This window comes from Colletotrichum siamense (assembly GCF_013390195.1).
Source record: "Colletotrichum siamense strain Cg363 chromosome Unknown KSG_Cg363_contig04, whole genome shotgun sequence".
Lineage (NCBI taxonomy): Eukaryota > Fungi > Ascomycota > Sordariomycetes > Glomerellales > Glomerellaceae > Colletotrichum > Colletotrichum siamense.
This window is the reverse complement of record NW_023501017.1, coordinates 5538198-5552568: the sequence shown is the minus strand read 5'-3', so window position 1 is coordinate 5552568 and position 14371 is coordinate 5538198. Positions and strand designations below refer to the sequence as shown.

General features: G+C 36.6%; 2 protein-coding genes across 2 annotated transcripts; one reads left to right on the top strand and one right to left on the bottom strand.

Moving 5' to 3' along the window:
- Positions 1-2063: 2063 nt before the first annotated feature.
- On the top strand, positions 2064-3674 carry CGCS363_v007407 (Tyrosinase-like protein orsC; the record flags this gene model as incomplete). Its single annotated transcript, XM_036639256.1, has 7 exons — positions 2064-2293; positions 2369-2477; positions 2561-2615; positions 2677-2762; positions 2823-3168; positions 3220-3412; positions 3479-3674. The coding sequence occupies 7 exons, from the start codon at positions 2064-2066 to the stop codon at positions 3672-3674; spliced, it is 1215 nt and encodes a 404-aa protein (XP_036496937.1).
- A 342-nt stretch (positions 3675-4016) lies between these two features.
- On the bottom strand, positions 4017-6036 carry CGCS363_v007406 (uncharacterized protein; the record flags this gene model as incomplete). Its single annotated transcript, XM_036639255.1, has 2 exons — positions 4017-5367; positions 5627-6036. The coding sequence occupies 2 exons, from the start codon at positions 6034-6036 to the stop codon at positions 4017-4019; spliced, it is 1761 nt and encodes a 586-aa protein (XP_036496938.1).
- Positions 6037-14371: the final 8335 nt, after the last annotated feature.

Below are 14371 nucleotides of genomic sequence, written 5' to 3'. Positions count from 1 at the left end.
TATATTTTATTAGAAGCTTATAGGGATTATTTTAATATCTAGAAGTTAAAATATCTTAAAGAACTACTTTATAATATTTTCTATAATACTTTTTACCCTTTTTATATCTATCTTCTTAGTTTTTATTATCTTATAAAATAAGTTATAGTATAGAAATCCCTCTATCTACTTCCTACTAAGGAGTTAAGTATTACTACTAGTATATAATATATATATTATAAAGATATAGATATAGTAGTAGTTTAGTATAAAGCTTATTATAGCTTATATTAATACTTAGCTAGTAAAATAAGCTTCTTATTTTAATAAGAGGTATTATTTTAATATTTATACTTTATTTCTAATAAAACTACTATTTATTCTATAATAAATAGTTAAAAATAGTACTCCTTATAGCTTTAAAGCTTATTAAATAGATTTACTACTATATATAGCCTTAATAGCTTTAGTAATATAACTCTTATTATATATAGCTATACTAAGTATAATAGTATTTTTTAAAATATTTAATTTAATAGTAGTAGTATGAAAACGCGTTAATAAAGTTATAAATATAGGAGGTAAGTCACGAAAAAACGCGGTTTTAGCGCTGTCCTATATGTGGGGGTGTTCCGTTAGTTGGGGTGGGGACTTACATTAACATGCGACCCTCCTTCGTGAGGGACTTGTCCGAACTTGCGACTGTTTCGTTATCCTTTACCATTCAGACTGTGGCTAGTCAGTTTTCCTCGTTCGACCAACAAGATTTACGAGTCCCCATAGTTCATCATTCGTTTTGTCGATATTTATGTACGCCTTATTTTCTGTTTTGGTATTCAGTGACAAACCGCCGCTCATTTTGATGCGTGATCGCGCTTGAAACCTTCAAACATATGTCGAGCTGGTTTGAATAGGCCACTCAAAGGTGACTTACATTCATGCCTAACCAGCTTTTCACAACTAACAATTCTCGCCGAAAATATTTGCCGTATGTTCATAGCGTCAAGCAATGTTGCCCACCGGGATGTGGGCAATCTTTCAAAACTAGAACCAACCCAGACATCAACACGAGTTAAACCTTGCCATTATGCCATCTTACGGCCAAGGTCACGGAGCCCAGACATTGTTCCACTAATGGTGGAGGATTATCAAGGACTCAGCAGTGGGTCTACTTCCACCGTCCATAAAATACAGGGATCCGTCCGGGGAACAAAGATCTGACGAACAACCGTTTCTCGCAGCAACTCGGCGGCTCGGCAGCGAACAGAGCATCAGTCGGCCAAGACGTTCGCTTCTTCGTGGCATTCCGGAACTTCCGGCATGCGCGTACCTTGTTGGACTCCCTGGAACCGATTCCGCGGGCCAGGGGACCTGCATGCGACTGTTGCGATAGAAGCGTATCCAACCGTCATGGAGGACGGTGTTGGCGCAGGGGGACAGCGTCCTGATTCGCTCTCATGATCTTATGTGGAAACTCCGCCGGTAAAGCTCACTGTCGGAATCCTTCAGCGACGGTCGCCCAAGATGCTGGGCGCGCCCAGATGAAGCCAGATTCCTGAGATCAGGGGCCGGCAGAGAGCTGAACTTCCTATTTGCGAAAGTCGTCCGCTTCGGTGGTATCTCAGACCCTGCCTGCATGCCGGGGGTTCAGCAGCCAACGTTACCAACAACAAGTGCCTGCTCTGCTGGTTGGCCGAAAGACACCCTTCTCTTCGGCGAGCCATACGCCACCTGTGCCACCTGAATACGACTCCACTGCATGCAAGTTGGTGCTGAGCGCCGCAGACGTGCATCGCCTCTTAGCCCAGATGGGCGATAGAGCAGGCTCGCGACAGGCCATTGAAGAAATTCTGCAGAGATGAAAACCGGCCTCGTCAATTTACCGGCATAAGCTCCGCAGCAGTTGTGCTCGCGGCAGACTTTATTATGTTACGCCCATCGCCCATTGATGCGCTGGCCCTTCTCTCTTCACCTCTCTTCAAGCTGACTCGCACTCAGACTTGACACGGGCCCGGCCATTAGTTCGTCAAAAGACTCGCCAAATTTGATTGACGATCTTTTTTTTGCAGAGACAGCCGCCAACCATGAGGATCAGCTCCATCGTCTCTACGGCCATCCTGGCGTCGTCTGCCTGGGGGCTCCCGACGGTCCAGCCCCGCGACGATCTCGCCGCCGACGAGGCCCGGTTCTCCAATCTCACGGAGAGCATCAAGGCTGACGTGCTCAAGTCGCTGGACGAGCGCGAGGAGAAGCTTCGCAAGCGCGGCGAGACGGCCACCTGCACGGCGAGGAACCTGGTCTTCCGCCGCGAGTAGTAAGTCATGATCCCTCCGCCCCAGCTGCCCAGAGACGTTGCCGAGATGAAGTGACTGACTCGATGCACCACCAGCGGTTCTCTGTCCCAGGAGGAGAGGCTTGCGTACGTCAACGCGGTCAAGTGTCTCCAGCAGTTGCCCGCGCACACGCCAGCGAATGTTTCTGCGGGTGCACGGTCGCGGGTAAGGCCATGAAGCCCACTCACACAACCCACCTCACCGGACCGATCCGAGATTGGCTGACTCTTTTTTGCGTGTTGTGATAGTTTGATGACTTTGTTGTCATTCATATTCAATCGACTCTGTTCATTCACTACACGGGTGCGTTTTCCCTCCGTTAGGAAATCGACAGGCCTTGATGGTTGCTGACATATCTGCCCAGGCAACTTCATGCCATGGCATCGCTGGTTCGTGCATCTGTACGAGAAGGCATTGAGGGATGAGTGTGGTTACACTGGCTATCAGCCCGTAAGTGTTCATCGAGGCACGATTCCCACTAAATATTCAGGTACTGACTCGCAATGACAGTATTGGGACTGGCCGAAGTACGCCTCGGCCCCCGAGAAGTCTCCCATCTTCAACGGCGACCCGTACAGTCTCGGCGGCAACGGAGACTACGTGCCCCACGACGGCCCCGTCATCACTCCGCCCGATGGAGTCGGCGGCGGCAACATCCAGCTGCCTGCTGGTGTGGGAGGTGGTTTCGTGACCACCGGTCCTTTCGCGAACATGACCGTCAACCTCGGCCCCGTCGGCGGCCTGGAGGGAACCGCTGCCGGCCCGGATGGTGGTCTCGGCTACAACCCCCGCGGGCTGAAGAGAGATGTTGGCCCTGCCATGAACCAGAGATACGCCAACTACACCACGGTGCTTAGTACGTTGCTTTGGATATTTGGTTGTCCATCGATTGACTAACCGACTATAGACCTGCTTCTGAAGCCCAACATTTCCGAGTACCGACTTCTTTCCGAGGGCGTCCCCTACACGATCGAGATCGGCCCTCACGGAGGCATGCACTACGCGATCAGCGGTGATCCGGGCGCCGACTTGTTCACCTCTCCCGGCGACCCTGCTTTCTGGGTGCACCACGGCATGATGGATCGCATGTGGACCCTGTGGTAAGCTACACGTTAAGCTTAAACCTCGATGCGACATGCCTGATCTGACCTTTTTTCTCCTTCCAGGCAAGCGATCGACCCAGTCAACCGCCACAAGGACCTCAATGGAGGAGACTACGGGCACCTGACCTGGGCCAACGAGCCACCTTCCAACAAGACTCAGCTTACCGATGTTATTGACATGGGATATGCTGGCCCGAACATCCAGATCCAAGATGTGATGGATACGCTGTCCGGCCCGTTCTGCTACTTCTACCTTTGAGGATGCATTTGAGGGGTCTAAGAGCCATGCAACTGAGCCGGGCCTTTGAGCAAGGTTGCCATATCTCTCGATACAAATCTCAACGACCTAGCGTAACGATAATCAAAAAAAAAAAAAAAAAAAAAATTTGAATACCAACATCTATATAACGCCTATTAGAAGTGTATGATAATAGTAGAAAACAAGACATTGACAACAATTGCGAAACGCGGCCCAACAAAGAAGTCCCCGGATTTGACGACGCGCTCACCTTCTTACAGCCACGTCAAAATGAAGGTAGTCAAGCTCAAACATGCCAAGCCGGGCCTCTGATAGTAATCGAGTCTTTTGGGCCATGTCAAATCAAGAGAGGGTTATTTCTTTCAACTCTAGAATGTCCTCTCGATTGCGCATCAAGATGCAGATGCCGATCCGCCGAAACGTCAACTTGTCCAAGCACCGTTTGAGGACAAGGGCCACACTTCGGTCGACAAAGGCCACGAGAAGCTCCTCGTCATGCGAAATCTCTCGCTCCGTGCTGTCGATAGCTACGTCCAGATACAGCTGGCCATCAACGGCTTCGCCGACTGCCAGGTCCCACAAGAAGTCCCCACCGTACTCCTCATCTCTGCGGACGTGAGCTGGAAACGTCAGCGTCTGCAACTTCATCTGTGCTTCGATCGGTGCACTGAAGTCGTCGCCTGGTATCTGGTTTTTGACTTTCAAGTGCTGAATGGAGAACTCTTCCTTGGGAGTGCAACTCTCCAAGCGGACCTCTCCCGATATCGATGCCCACGACCACGAAGGGATAAAGTAGCCAGTCAGTCTCTTGGCTTCGTCAGAGCAGGACACCCAGGTGAGTGAATCGCTTGGTCTGTTCATCCAGATTCCGGCCGAGTACCTGTCCTTTGCGATCCCACCGATCTTCTTCGCAATGGCCGAGATAGCCAGCAACCTGTCCTGTTGCTGTCCGGCCTCCATGACAGAATAGTACTGCAGAAGATCTCTCCACCTGAGGTAAAAAGCCTCGGAATCAGCCATAGTGGTCCATTCTACGCCGTAGACCAAATGTCTGCTGCTGTTGATACTCTCGAGATTCAGGCTTGAGTCTCCAATACAGCCGTCGTAGAGAGGTCTGGAGTCTTGCTTTCGCGTCTCTGCGCATATCCACTTGGAGTTATGTGTCCCAAAGTAAAGCACCCTAGGTGAGAGAATGGACTCTTGGAAGCACCAAGCCCGTATCTCAGTCGGTTCCGGTTCACAGTTTGCCCTGCCTGTCCAGAACACGGCGGAACCCAAATCACCGTTCACACAGAGATATGGGATCCGGAATCCTCTCTCGCCTGCGATAGTACGAGAATGCAGGAATCCTTCCTCGACCATTTTCGCCCGGGCGGCGGTAATAGTGAAGTGGGCCTGTTCGTATATGTCGCCCATCCGCGAGATCTCCTGTGCCTTATCATCGTCTGAATCCTGGATAATGCATAGAGCATCCACCCAGAGATGAGATAACCCAAAACTCAAAGTGACAGTTATCGCATCCTTGATTGTTTGCGGAAGGCTCTCATAGGGGAGCCCTTCGCGCCATTCGTTCATGTTGGCTTGACGCAGCTTGGCTCTCTGGTCACCTCCCCAGCAGTAGCTCAGGGCTACATAAGAATGTTGGATTTCCTGGGACGACTCAACCACCTTGACTGCTAGTTTCGAGTCCACCCTAGATAACGATAGTAAGCGACGAGGCCCTGGCTGGACTTTGGATTCATCATCGAGCTTGGCCCTTGCAGCTTCTGCTTCGATGCAGTTCTGGTGTGTGGATGCACATCCGTGTGACCAGTGTCGGAGTTTGGACAAAGCATCCTCTGATAATGGATGGAGGGACGGTATCTTCGTTTTGATGTATTCTAAAGCAATATCTCTTGATAACAAAGAGTAAGCACATACTGCTTGTAGTACACCCCGCCGGCTTGCCTTACCCTTCTTCCGCGCACACAACAACCTGACGAGAAGGATCTCCACCGTCAACATGATCATCCAGGTCATTGACCCAGTCAAGAACCATGTGGATCTCAGGCGGGCTCGTGTAGTACGCACGAAGCCAGCTCTCGTCCCAGGTGTCCGGACGGTGCAGCGTCACGAGCCACGCAAACAGCTCGCAACCAGCCTGGGCCTGCTCAAGCGCCTCACCGTAGGAGATGTTGAATGTGTAGGCCCTGCCGGTGGCATAGTAGTTGTGGTCCGAAATCTCATCCCACCACCCTTGGTCGACATTGTCGACATAATGCCGTGCGAATATCAGCCTGTCCTGGCATATTTCGCAGGAGTGTGGCTGAGGTGACTCATTCATGCTGAGTGGCGGCAGCCTGGGGGTGGATGAAGCTGCCATCATGGGGGACAGCTGAAATGGATGTTGTGGTGAAGCAGAGGCCAGCGAATGAGTGCCTTAAATACGGTCAAAAAATGTTTGGTCTTTCTGAGGCAGGTTGGGCGCCTGTTGCGCCAGATGTAAGCGGGTCAGGGAGGGTGCCAGGCACGTGTGCTTGAGCCTCGTGTGGCACAGCGGTTGCGCACACCCGCAGGGCGATAGGCAGCTGTAATAGGTATGTGGGTGAATTGCTCTAGTTATGATAATAAAGTCTACATAAATACACTCTAGAGGTATAGATAAGCAGCAGTATAAGCGATCATATTACTATTATCCCTATTATTACCGTAGGGATAAACCAGCCTCAGCCGTCAGAACTGTACAGCGGGCGATTTCAATCGTAAGTTTTCGAAGATCGCTTTGGAAGAAGGGGCACTGGCTCTACTCCTATGTTAAACGGACTTCAACATGAGGAACGCGTTCAGGGCCGCAAAACGCTCCTCGGAAGCGTGCTCTTTCCAGCCTGGTTTGGGTCCGTCGGAGTCTCGGGGGAACTAGGACCCACATCGCTCCGGCCTTCCCGTCCCGTCCCGGCCGAGCAACGGGATCACAGCGCGTCGGAGCACCACTAACATGCCAATGTGTTGACTGTGAAGCTTGATACGAGTGACCGATGGTAGAATGTCGTCGAGTTTTTTTTACGGTCGATTTGGCGGGTTTGCAGGTGCCCGGAATATTCTGTCAGTGCCCCATATTGGAAATGTCTTGCCGAACGTCCTGTTTGGGTCAGGTGCATGACGAACTTTGCTCCCGTCCGTCTGCACTTCCTCAGAGTTGGTCATTGGCCTCCTCAGATCAGCAAGGAGATCAGGTCTCATGAACAAGTCGTGATCACGATGGAGGTCAATGACCCAGTATTTGCAGACCAACTCAATTGCAGGTCATCCGTGCCGAAGCCTCGGTTTCGCGATCCTACCGAGGCACCGAAGCGCCCGGTCGCATTCTGCGGTCGCCTTGGCGGTTTTCGGACCATCGGCATCGCAGTGTCGGCCCTCACCAAAGCACCGACTCCGGTCATTCCGTCTCGATTATTCCCGGAGTGGGCGGGATCGGCCGGATTGTGGCTGTTTCCGGTTCTGCCCTCTGTGGGAGCAGCGGGCCGGGAGATGCCAATGTCCGATCAGAGACCAAGTCTCCCGAGGCTTCGGCAGTTCATGGGCAGTCCGTCGTTCTAGAATTGCGTGAAGTGGCTTGATTAATCTAGCTATAAGCGCTAGGCGTAACTAGCTACAAAGTGGTGTAGCTAATCCCTTACGTAAAGGTGGGATTTAGGCTAGGTTTTAGGCTTTAAGCCTAAGCTTAGCTAACTACTATCTTATACCCCCTTTTTAGCTAACGCTTCTAGTACTATAATTAAAGCTATTCCTATTTTAAAATAATAGTCTAATTAATTATATATTAGTTTTATATTATTCTTATTTCTATATATTGTTCCTACCTTTTTATATTACTATTATTATCTTATTTTAACTCTAAAATACTTCTTAACCCCTTTTAACCTTTATATAACTAATTAATATTAGTACTACTATTTAAGTTATCTCTATAAAGATAATTAAATAGCTACTTAATATAATTAGTATTACTTTCTATTTTTAATACTTAGTTAGATTTTTAAATTAATAACCTAAAGGTTTACTATTTAATTCCCCTTTATAGAGTTAGCTCTTAACTTAAATAAGTTTAAAAATTATCCTCTTTAGTTTAATCTTAGATCTTATATTCTAAGTAGCTCTCTTTCTCTAAAAGTAGTAATCTTTAGGTTATTAATTAGCTTTATAATACCTCTCCTCTAATCTACTAATTATATTAAGTTAAGTATTAAATATAATAGTTCTTAATTAATATTACTTTAAAGATTAATCTTTTTATAATATTTTTAAAGCTTAGTTAATTAATTTTTTACTTTTTTAAATTTTAAACTTATATTAATTTTATTTAAGTTTAAAGTTAATTAACTTTTACTAATTAAACTTAATATAGTTATAACTTAGAGAAATACTAACTAAAATATCTAACTTAGTAATAAACTTATAACTTAGTAAAGTTAAAGTTTTTAATTACTTTTTAAGCTTTTATTATTAAATAACTTCTTATATAGAAGACTTTTATAGTTAGTAATTTAACTATTAAATAGAGCGAATTAAGGTAATTAAAATAATATAAAGTCTAATTATAAAAGTTAATTAGTTAGTAAAATATAAAGGAATAAAGTTATTATATATAAAAGAAATAAATAAATAGAAAGGACTTAATTAAGATTAAGTCCTAAGATATTATCCTTAGATTAAAACTTATTATTAGTTATAAGTAATTTAAATAAACTTAGTATTCTAATAAAGTTATAATATTTCTCTATTATTAGTAGTTTAGTAAAACTATTAGTAACTATCTTATAAGTTAAGATATAGTTAATCTTAAAATCCCTATTACTAATATTATTAATAATTTAGTAATACTTAATCTTAATATAATGCAGTTTAAATAACTATTTACTTAATAGATAATTATTAAAAGTATTTATAGAATCTATATATACTTAGAGGGGTAATTAAATAGAGATATTTATCCTTTTAAAGAGATTTATAATATATAGTAAAGCTTTCCCTCTAAGTATTAGATTTATCTACTTAGCTTTATAGGTTAATATAGTTATAAATAATTATAGTACTAATTTCTAAGTAATTAATACTCCTCTATATATAACTATATAACTAGCTATTAACTTCTTTGTTTTTTTATAATTAGACTAGCTAGTATTATAGAATACTAATAATTTAAAGTTATTAATAGAGTATCCTAAACTACTAAAGTAGAGTATTAGTTATTATAAGCTATAGAGATATCTCTATATTAATTTTAGTAGTTTATTATACTTTTTAGAAGTATATTATTAATCTCTAGTAGTCCTATTTATAAATATTATAATATCTAGTTATATATTATTTATAATCTATTATAACTTATTTAGATTACTTTAATATTTATATATCTTAGTAAGTATTTTATATTATTCTATAATCTTTAGTAGCTAAATATCACTAAAGTAGTAAAGTATTTAGTTATATTTAGTAATACCCTTCTCTATTAATATATTATTAATATACTTAGCTTATAAGATCTAAAGTTATCTTATTTTATAGTAATAAATAATCTTAAACTTAAGGAATTATTATACTTCACTTAAATCCTTAATCTAAAAGAAGTTATATAAATTATTTTTAAAATTATTAACTTACTTAATATTAAGTACTATAATAAGTATATTATTAATATAAAATAATATTATAACGCTATCCTTATTAATAAGAATATAAGGTTCTTTTAGTAATAAATAAAACTTTAATTATTTAAAAATAGTAATAATTTATTTATACTAAAAAAGAGGAGATTTTCTTAATCTATAGAGAGCTCTTTTTAATTTATAAAACTAGCTAGATCTATTATTAAACCTATAAAATTAGGTAATAAAGATATCTTAATCTCCTATAAAAGTATTTAGGAAAGCTATAACTATATTAACCTAGTAAAGTTCTAGATCTTTAAGTACTATAATTAGTAAAAAAACTTATAGAGTAATAAAATTAGTAATAATAATATAAACTATCTTATTATCTTTATCTTAAAAATTACTATAAATAATCTATCTTACTCTAACTCTATTAAGTCTTCTATCTATAATAACCTTCTTATTATATATTTATTTACTTAGGAGATATTTAAAACTATTTAAGAGCTCTTTAAGCTACTAATAATCTATCCCCTATAAGCTATTAACTTAAGTCTTTATAGTATTAAAAATAGCTAACTTTAGAGGTTCCTCTTTTATTATCTCCTATTTCCTAAAAGTTATAAATAAGTAAATCTCTAAACTAAAAACTTATAATAGGTTAGATATTAAGAAAGTAAAAGTAATTAGTTTTTAGTCTATTTTATTATTAATTAGGTTAATCTCTATAGCTTCTATTTTACTAAATTCCCTATTAAACTTCTTTATATTATATAGTATTTAGGTTTTAAATATCTAAGTTATTTAACTAGAAAAAGAAGTAGTTACTTTTAGTGATTTTATAAAGGTAGAACCTCTATTACTACTTCTTAATCTTCCCCTTAGTTTTCTTTATATTAAGAGAGGAGTTTAAAGTAAAATATTAAGAGAGCTTTACTATTATAAAATATTAGCTAGTAATTATTATCTCTAAGGAGTAGCTAGAGATCTCTACTTTAAAAGAGTAGCAAGAGAATATTACTATAAAAAAGAAACTTCTTTTAGTATTAATTATACCTATATATTTATAGTGCTAATATCTAGTATTAATAAGCATAGTTTTAGATCTAATATTAGTAAACTACCCCCTTTTCTACTAATTTCTTCTTATTCTTAAAGAAGCTTATCTTTTTAGTTTTATTTATTATTACCCTCTAGCTTTTAAGCTTCTTTTAAGTATAAACTGCTTAGTTCCTCTTATTATTAATCTTATTTAGTAGAATAATAATAATAGTAAGACTTAGTATCTATAGTATAAAGCTGAAACTTAGCTTTATATATTACTATTAGTAATTTATTACTATATTTATAAGATTTTAGTTTAACCTCTTCTCTTAGCTATAAGTTATTAAATTTAATTAGGGGGAGCTCTTTCTTATCTTTTTTAAACGTTATATCTCTTATCTACTAAATATTATTAATCTTTTTAATAAAAATATAGAAGATATTACTATAGAAGCTATTATATCTTATAAATCTTCTAAGTTTAGTTTTAAGCTTTATTTTTTACTCTTTTATATATAGATAGCTATCTAAGTAAATATAGATATAAGCTTAATAGTTTTAGTAGTAGAGGTAGTATATATATAGTTTTCTTATAGTAAGAGATATATTAAAAGTATTTATTAGTTTTTTATAAGGATTAATATTACTCTTACTATTAAATAGTAGATTTCTAATTTCTATAGAAGTTTTTATTAACTAAAGCTAAAAAGACTTAAGAAAGCTAGCTTTTATATATATTACTTATACTTTTTACTATATAGCTCTATTAGAGCTTTCTACCTCCCTATTTTACTAATAAGAATAAGGTGCTACTATCTCTAAATAGAAACCTTATTTTTAAGTAAAAAGTTCTATTACCTTAAGAAAAGCTATATTATTATCTATAATAACCTTAGAGAAGTAAATAATATTATTTATTACTATAATTTTCTTTAGGAATTAGCTTTATAACTAAATAGCTACTTCTTTCTTTAATTTAAATACTTAGAACTATTTATAAGTTAAAAAAGTTTCTATAATATAAAAGCTATAAATAATACCTCTAAAACCTTATAGTATTAGTTCTAAAAAGTTAATCTAAAGTTTTTAGAAAGCTTAAGTTAGTAGTTCTTATTATTTATTACTAGGTTACTATATTAACTTTACTATAAAGTAGATATAATATTTATATTTTATAAGAAGTACTCTAAAGAGGTTTATATTAGTATCTTTTATAGTAGTAATAATTACTTCTCTAGATAGATACCTTAGATAAGTGTAAAAAGTTTAGTAATCTAACTTAAGAGAACTAAATTTATTACTTTAGTTAGAAGGATAAATCTAAAGCTAAGGGACTTATATATCCTATTTAAAGTTAGTAATAGCTTTAGATATATCTTTATAAACTAAGGTATTATTTAGACTATTAAAATAGATACTTATCTTCTAAAGAAGATTAATACTAATAATTTATATTATATTATAAAGTTTATAAAGAGTATTATATAGTTAGAAAGTAGTCTTTTTATTACTTAGCTTAATAGTAATTATTTTAGCTATACTAATAGCTTAGTTAATTTAATCCTTTCTACTTATATAGTTTATAATTAATCCTTAAAAGAGATCTTAAAAGTCCTTAAAAATAGAGAGATTATTAAAGATATACTTATTAGTGTTAGTATTTAGTATAAAGGAGTTTATCCTCCTAATAGAGGCTATAGATATAATATATTAGTATAGTTATACTTCTTAGCTATTATTTTCTTCTTTATTAGCTTCTTTAATAATACTATATATAAAGAAACTATTAGTTTCTATTTTTATAATCTAATTAGTAGAACTATAAATAAAATATTTAAGTATTTTTATTAGTTACTTCTTAACTCTCTATATATAGTTAACTTTATATAGATCTCTAATAAGAGATTAAAAGTTAAAGTATAAACTAAATACTCTAAAGTTATTTACTAAGAATAATAAAAAAGTTCTCTTTTAAGCTTAAGCTAATAAAATATCTATAAAAGCTTTAGATAGTTAGTTAATATCCTATTTAATACTAAAGTTTCTAAAGATACTATCTTAAGTTTAGCTTTTTAAAGTAAATATTAAAGTAGATACTTATATTATTAATTATTAAGTTATTAGTAGTTTATTTAAGTATTTAAACTTATTATATACTAAGGTATAATATCTAAAGTATTTAAGGAAATACTTATTATACTTCTTAAAATATTAAGTTATTTTTCTATAATAAGAGTTATATATCTTATACTTATAGAGGTTCTTAAGATATTTAGTATTATAAGAAGTATAAAGGTCCTATAGTTTACTAAGTTTAGTTACTTAAAGTTACTTCTTAGAGGGAAACCTCTTCTTATTTAAAAAGGTATTAATGCTCTAAGAAGCTTATTTATATTATTCCTTTTCGCTAAAACTTCTAAGTTCTTATAAGAGGTTATTATAAGTTTAAAGTTTTATAATAAAGTTATTCTCTATAGTATTTACCTTTACTTAATTAAAATATTTAAAACCTTAAATAAGTCTATAAGTAAGAGCTATAGTTAATAAGCTTATATTAAAGCTATTTAGTTTATTAAAAGTTAAGTAAAGATCTTATATAAAATCCTTAGTATTACTATAATTAACTTTAATTATTCTATTTTAGTTATTATAGACTTTACTTATAGCTAGCTTATTAAACTTTTAGGTATATTCTTTAGTTTTAATAAAGATATAGAAAGCTAAAGCTATAATAGAAAGATTATTATTAATTATTTCTTTTAAGAAATTATATTAGATCTTTTTTATAAATAACTATCTAATAAGTATAAAACCTATAAGTATTAAATTACTTAAAGAACTTAGATCCTTAATTACTACTACTTTATTTTCTTTAAAAATTATATTTCTATTATATCTATTTAGTATCTTTTTAGCTATTAAGTAAAAAAGTAATCTTATTACTTTAAAAGCGTTCTTAAGATTAATCTCTTATAGCTTAAAACTTATAGCTTTAGTTAGCTTAAGGATAATATTATATATTAGACTTCTTAGATTTAGTTTTTTACTAGCTACTTTTTATATAGCTACTCTAGCTATAAGGTTTATAGTAGAAAAAGGGGGAGAACTAATCTAAGATAATCCCCTTTTAATAGAGCTAAAAGAAAATAGAGTTAGATTACTAGTTAAGGATATATTATTTTATTTAATTAATTTAGTAGTTTAAAAGAGATTTAAGTAGTAATTAGGAGTAATTATTAAATAGTTATTAAGTAGTTATTACTATATAACTATAGTAATTATTAAATAATTATTAACTTTAGTAGCTTAAAAGCTAAAGAGATTTTATAAATAAGGGATATATATTATAATAGCTATAACCTCTACTTAGAAGTATTACTTCTAGTAGCTTAGTAATCTATTAATTACTCTATAGTAATTACTAGATTATAAGGTTAGAGTCTTAATAGTTACTTAGGAATAACCTCACTATCTAGTAAATAGATTTAGGTATTTAGAGGGCTTATAACCTGCGTAAAATAGCTTAATTAATCTAGCTATAAGTGCTAAGCGTGACTAGCTATAAAGTAGTGTAGCTGATCCCTTACGTAAAGGCGGGATTCAGGCTAGGTTTCAGGCCTCAGGCCCGGGCCCGGCCGACTACCGTCTCGCAAGAATCTAGAATTTTTTCAATGGCCTATTATCTTTTGGAGGCAGGGGTCCACCAAGGCCGCCAATGCAAGCGGCGTAAACCTTACCGCACTCAGGGCGCGTTTGTTGTTGCAACAATTAATATGCAAACGACGCTAATGTCAAAAACGGATCCTCTATGACGTTTAAGGCGAAGTGCGCGGATGAAAGCGGCTGGAAACGATGGATGCGAGGAGCACTTTTTTGATTACTACACGTGATTCCCCCGAGTCAGCGCGACGGGATTTGCAGCTGAGCTTCTTAGGTTTATCCAAACTTCATCGCGCCCGAATAAAATCACCTTCATCGCCCATTGAGCCCGGAAATCCAGCATTGAGGAATCGCATTTCGCTC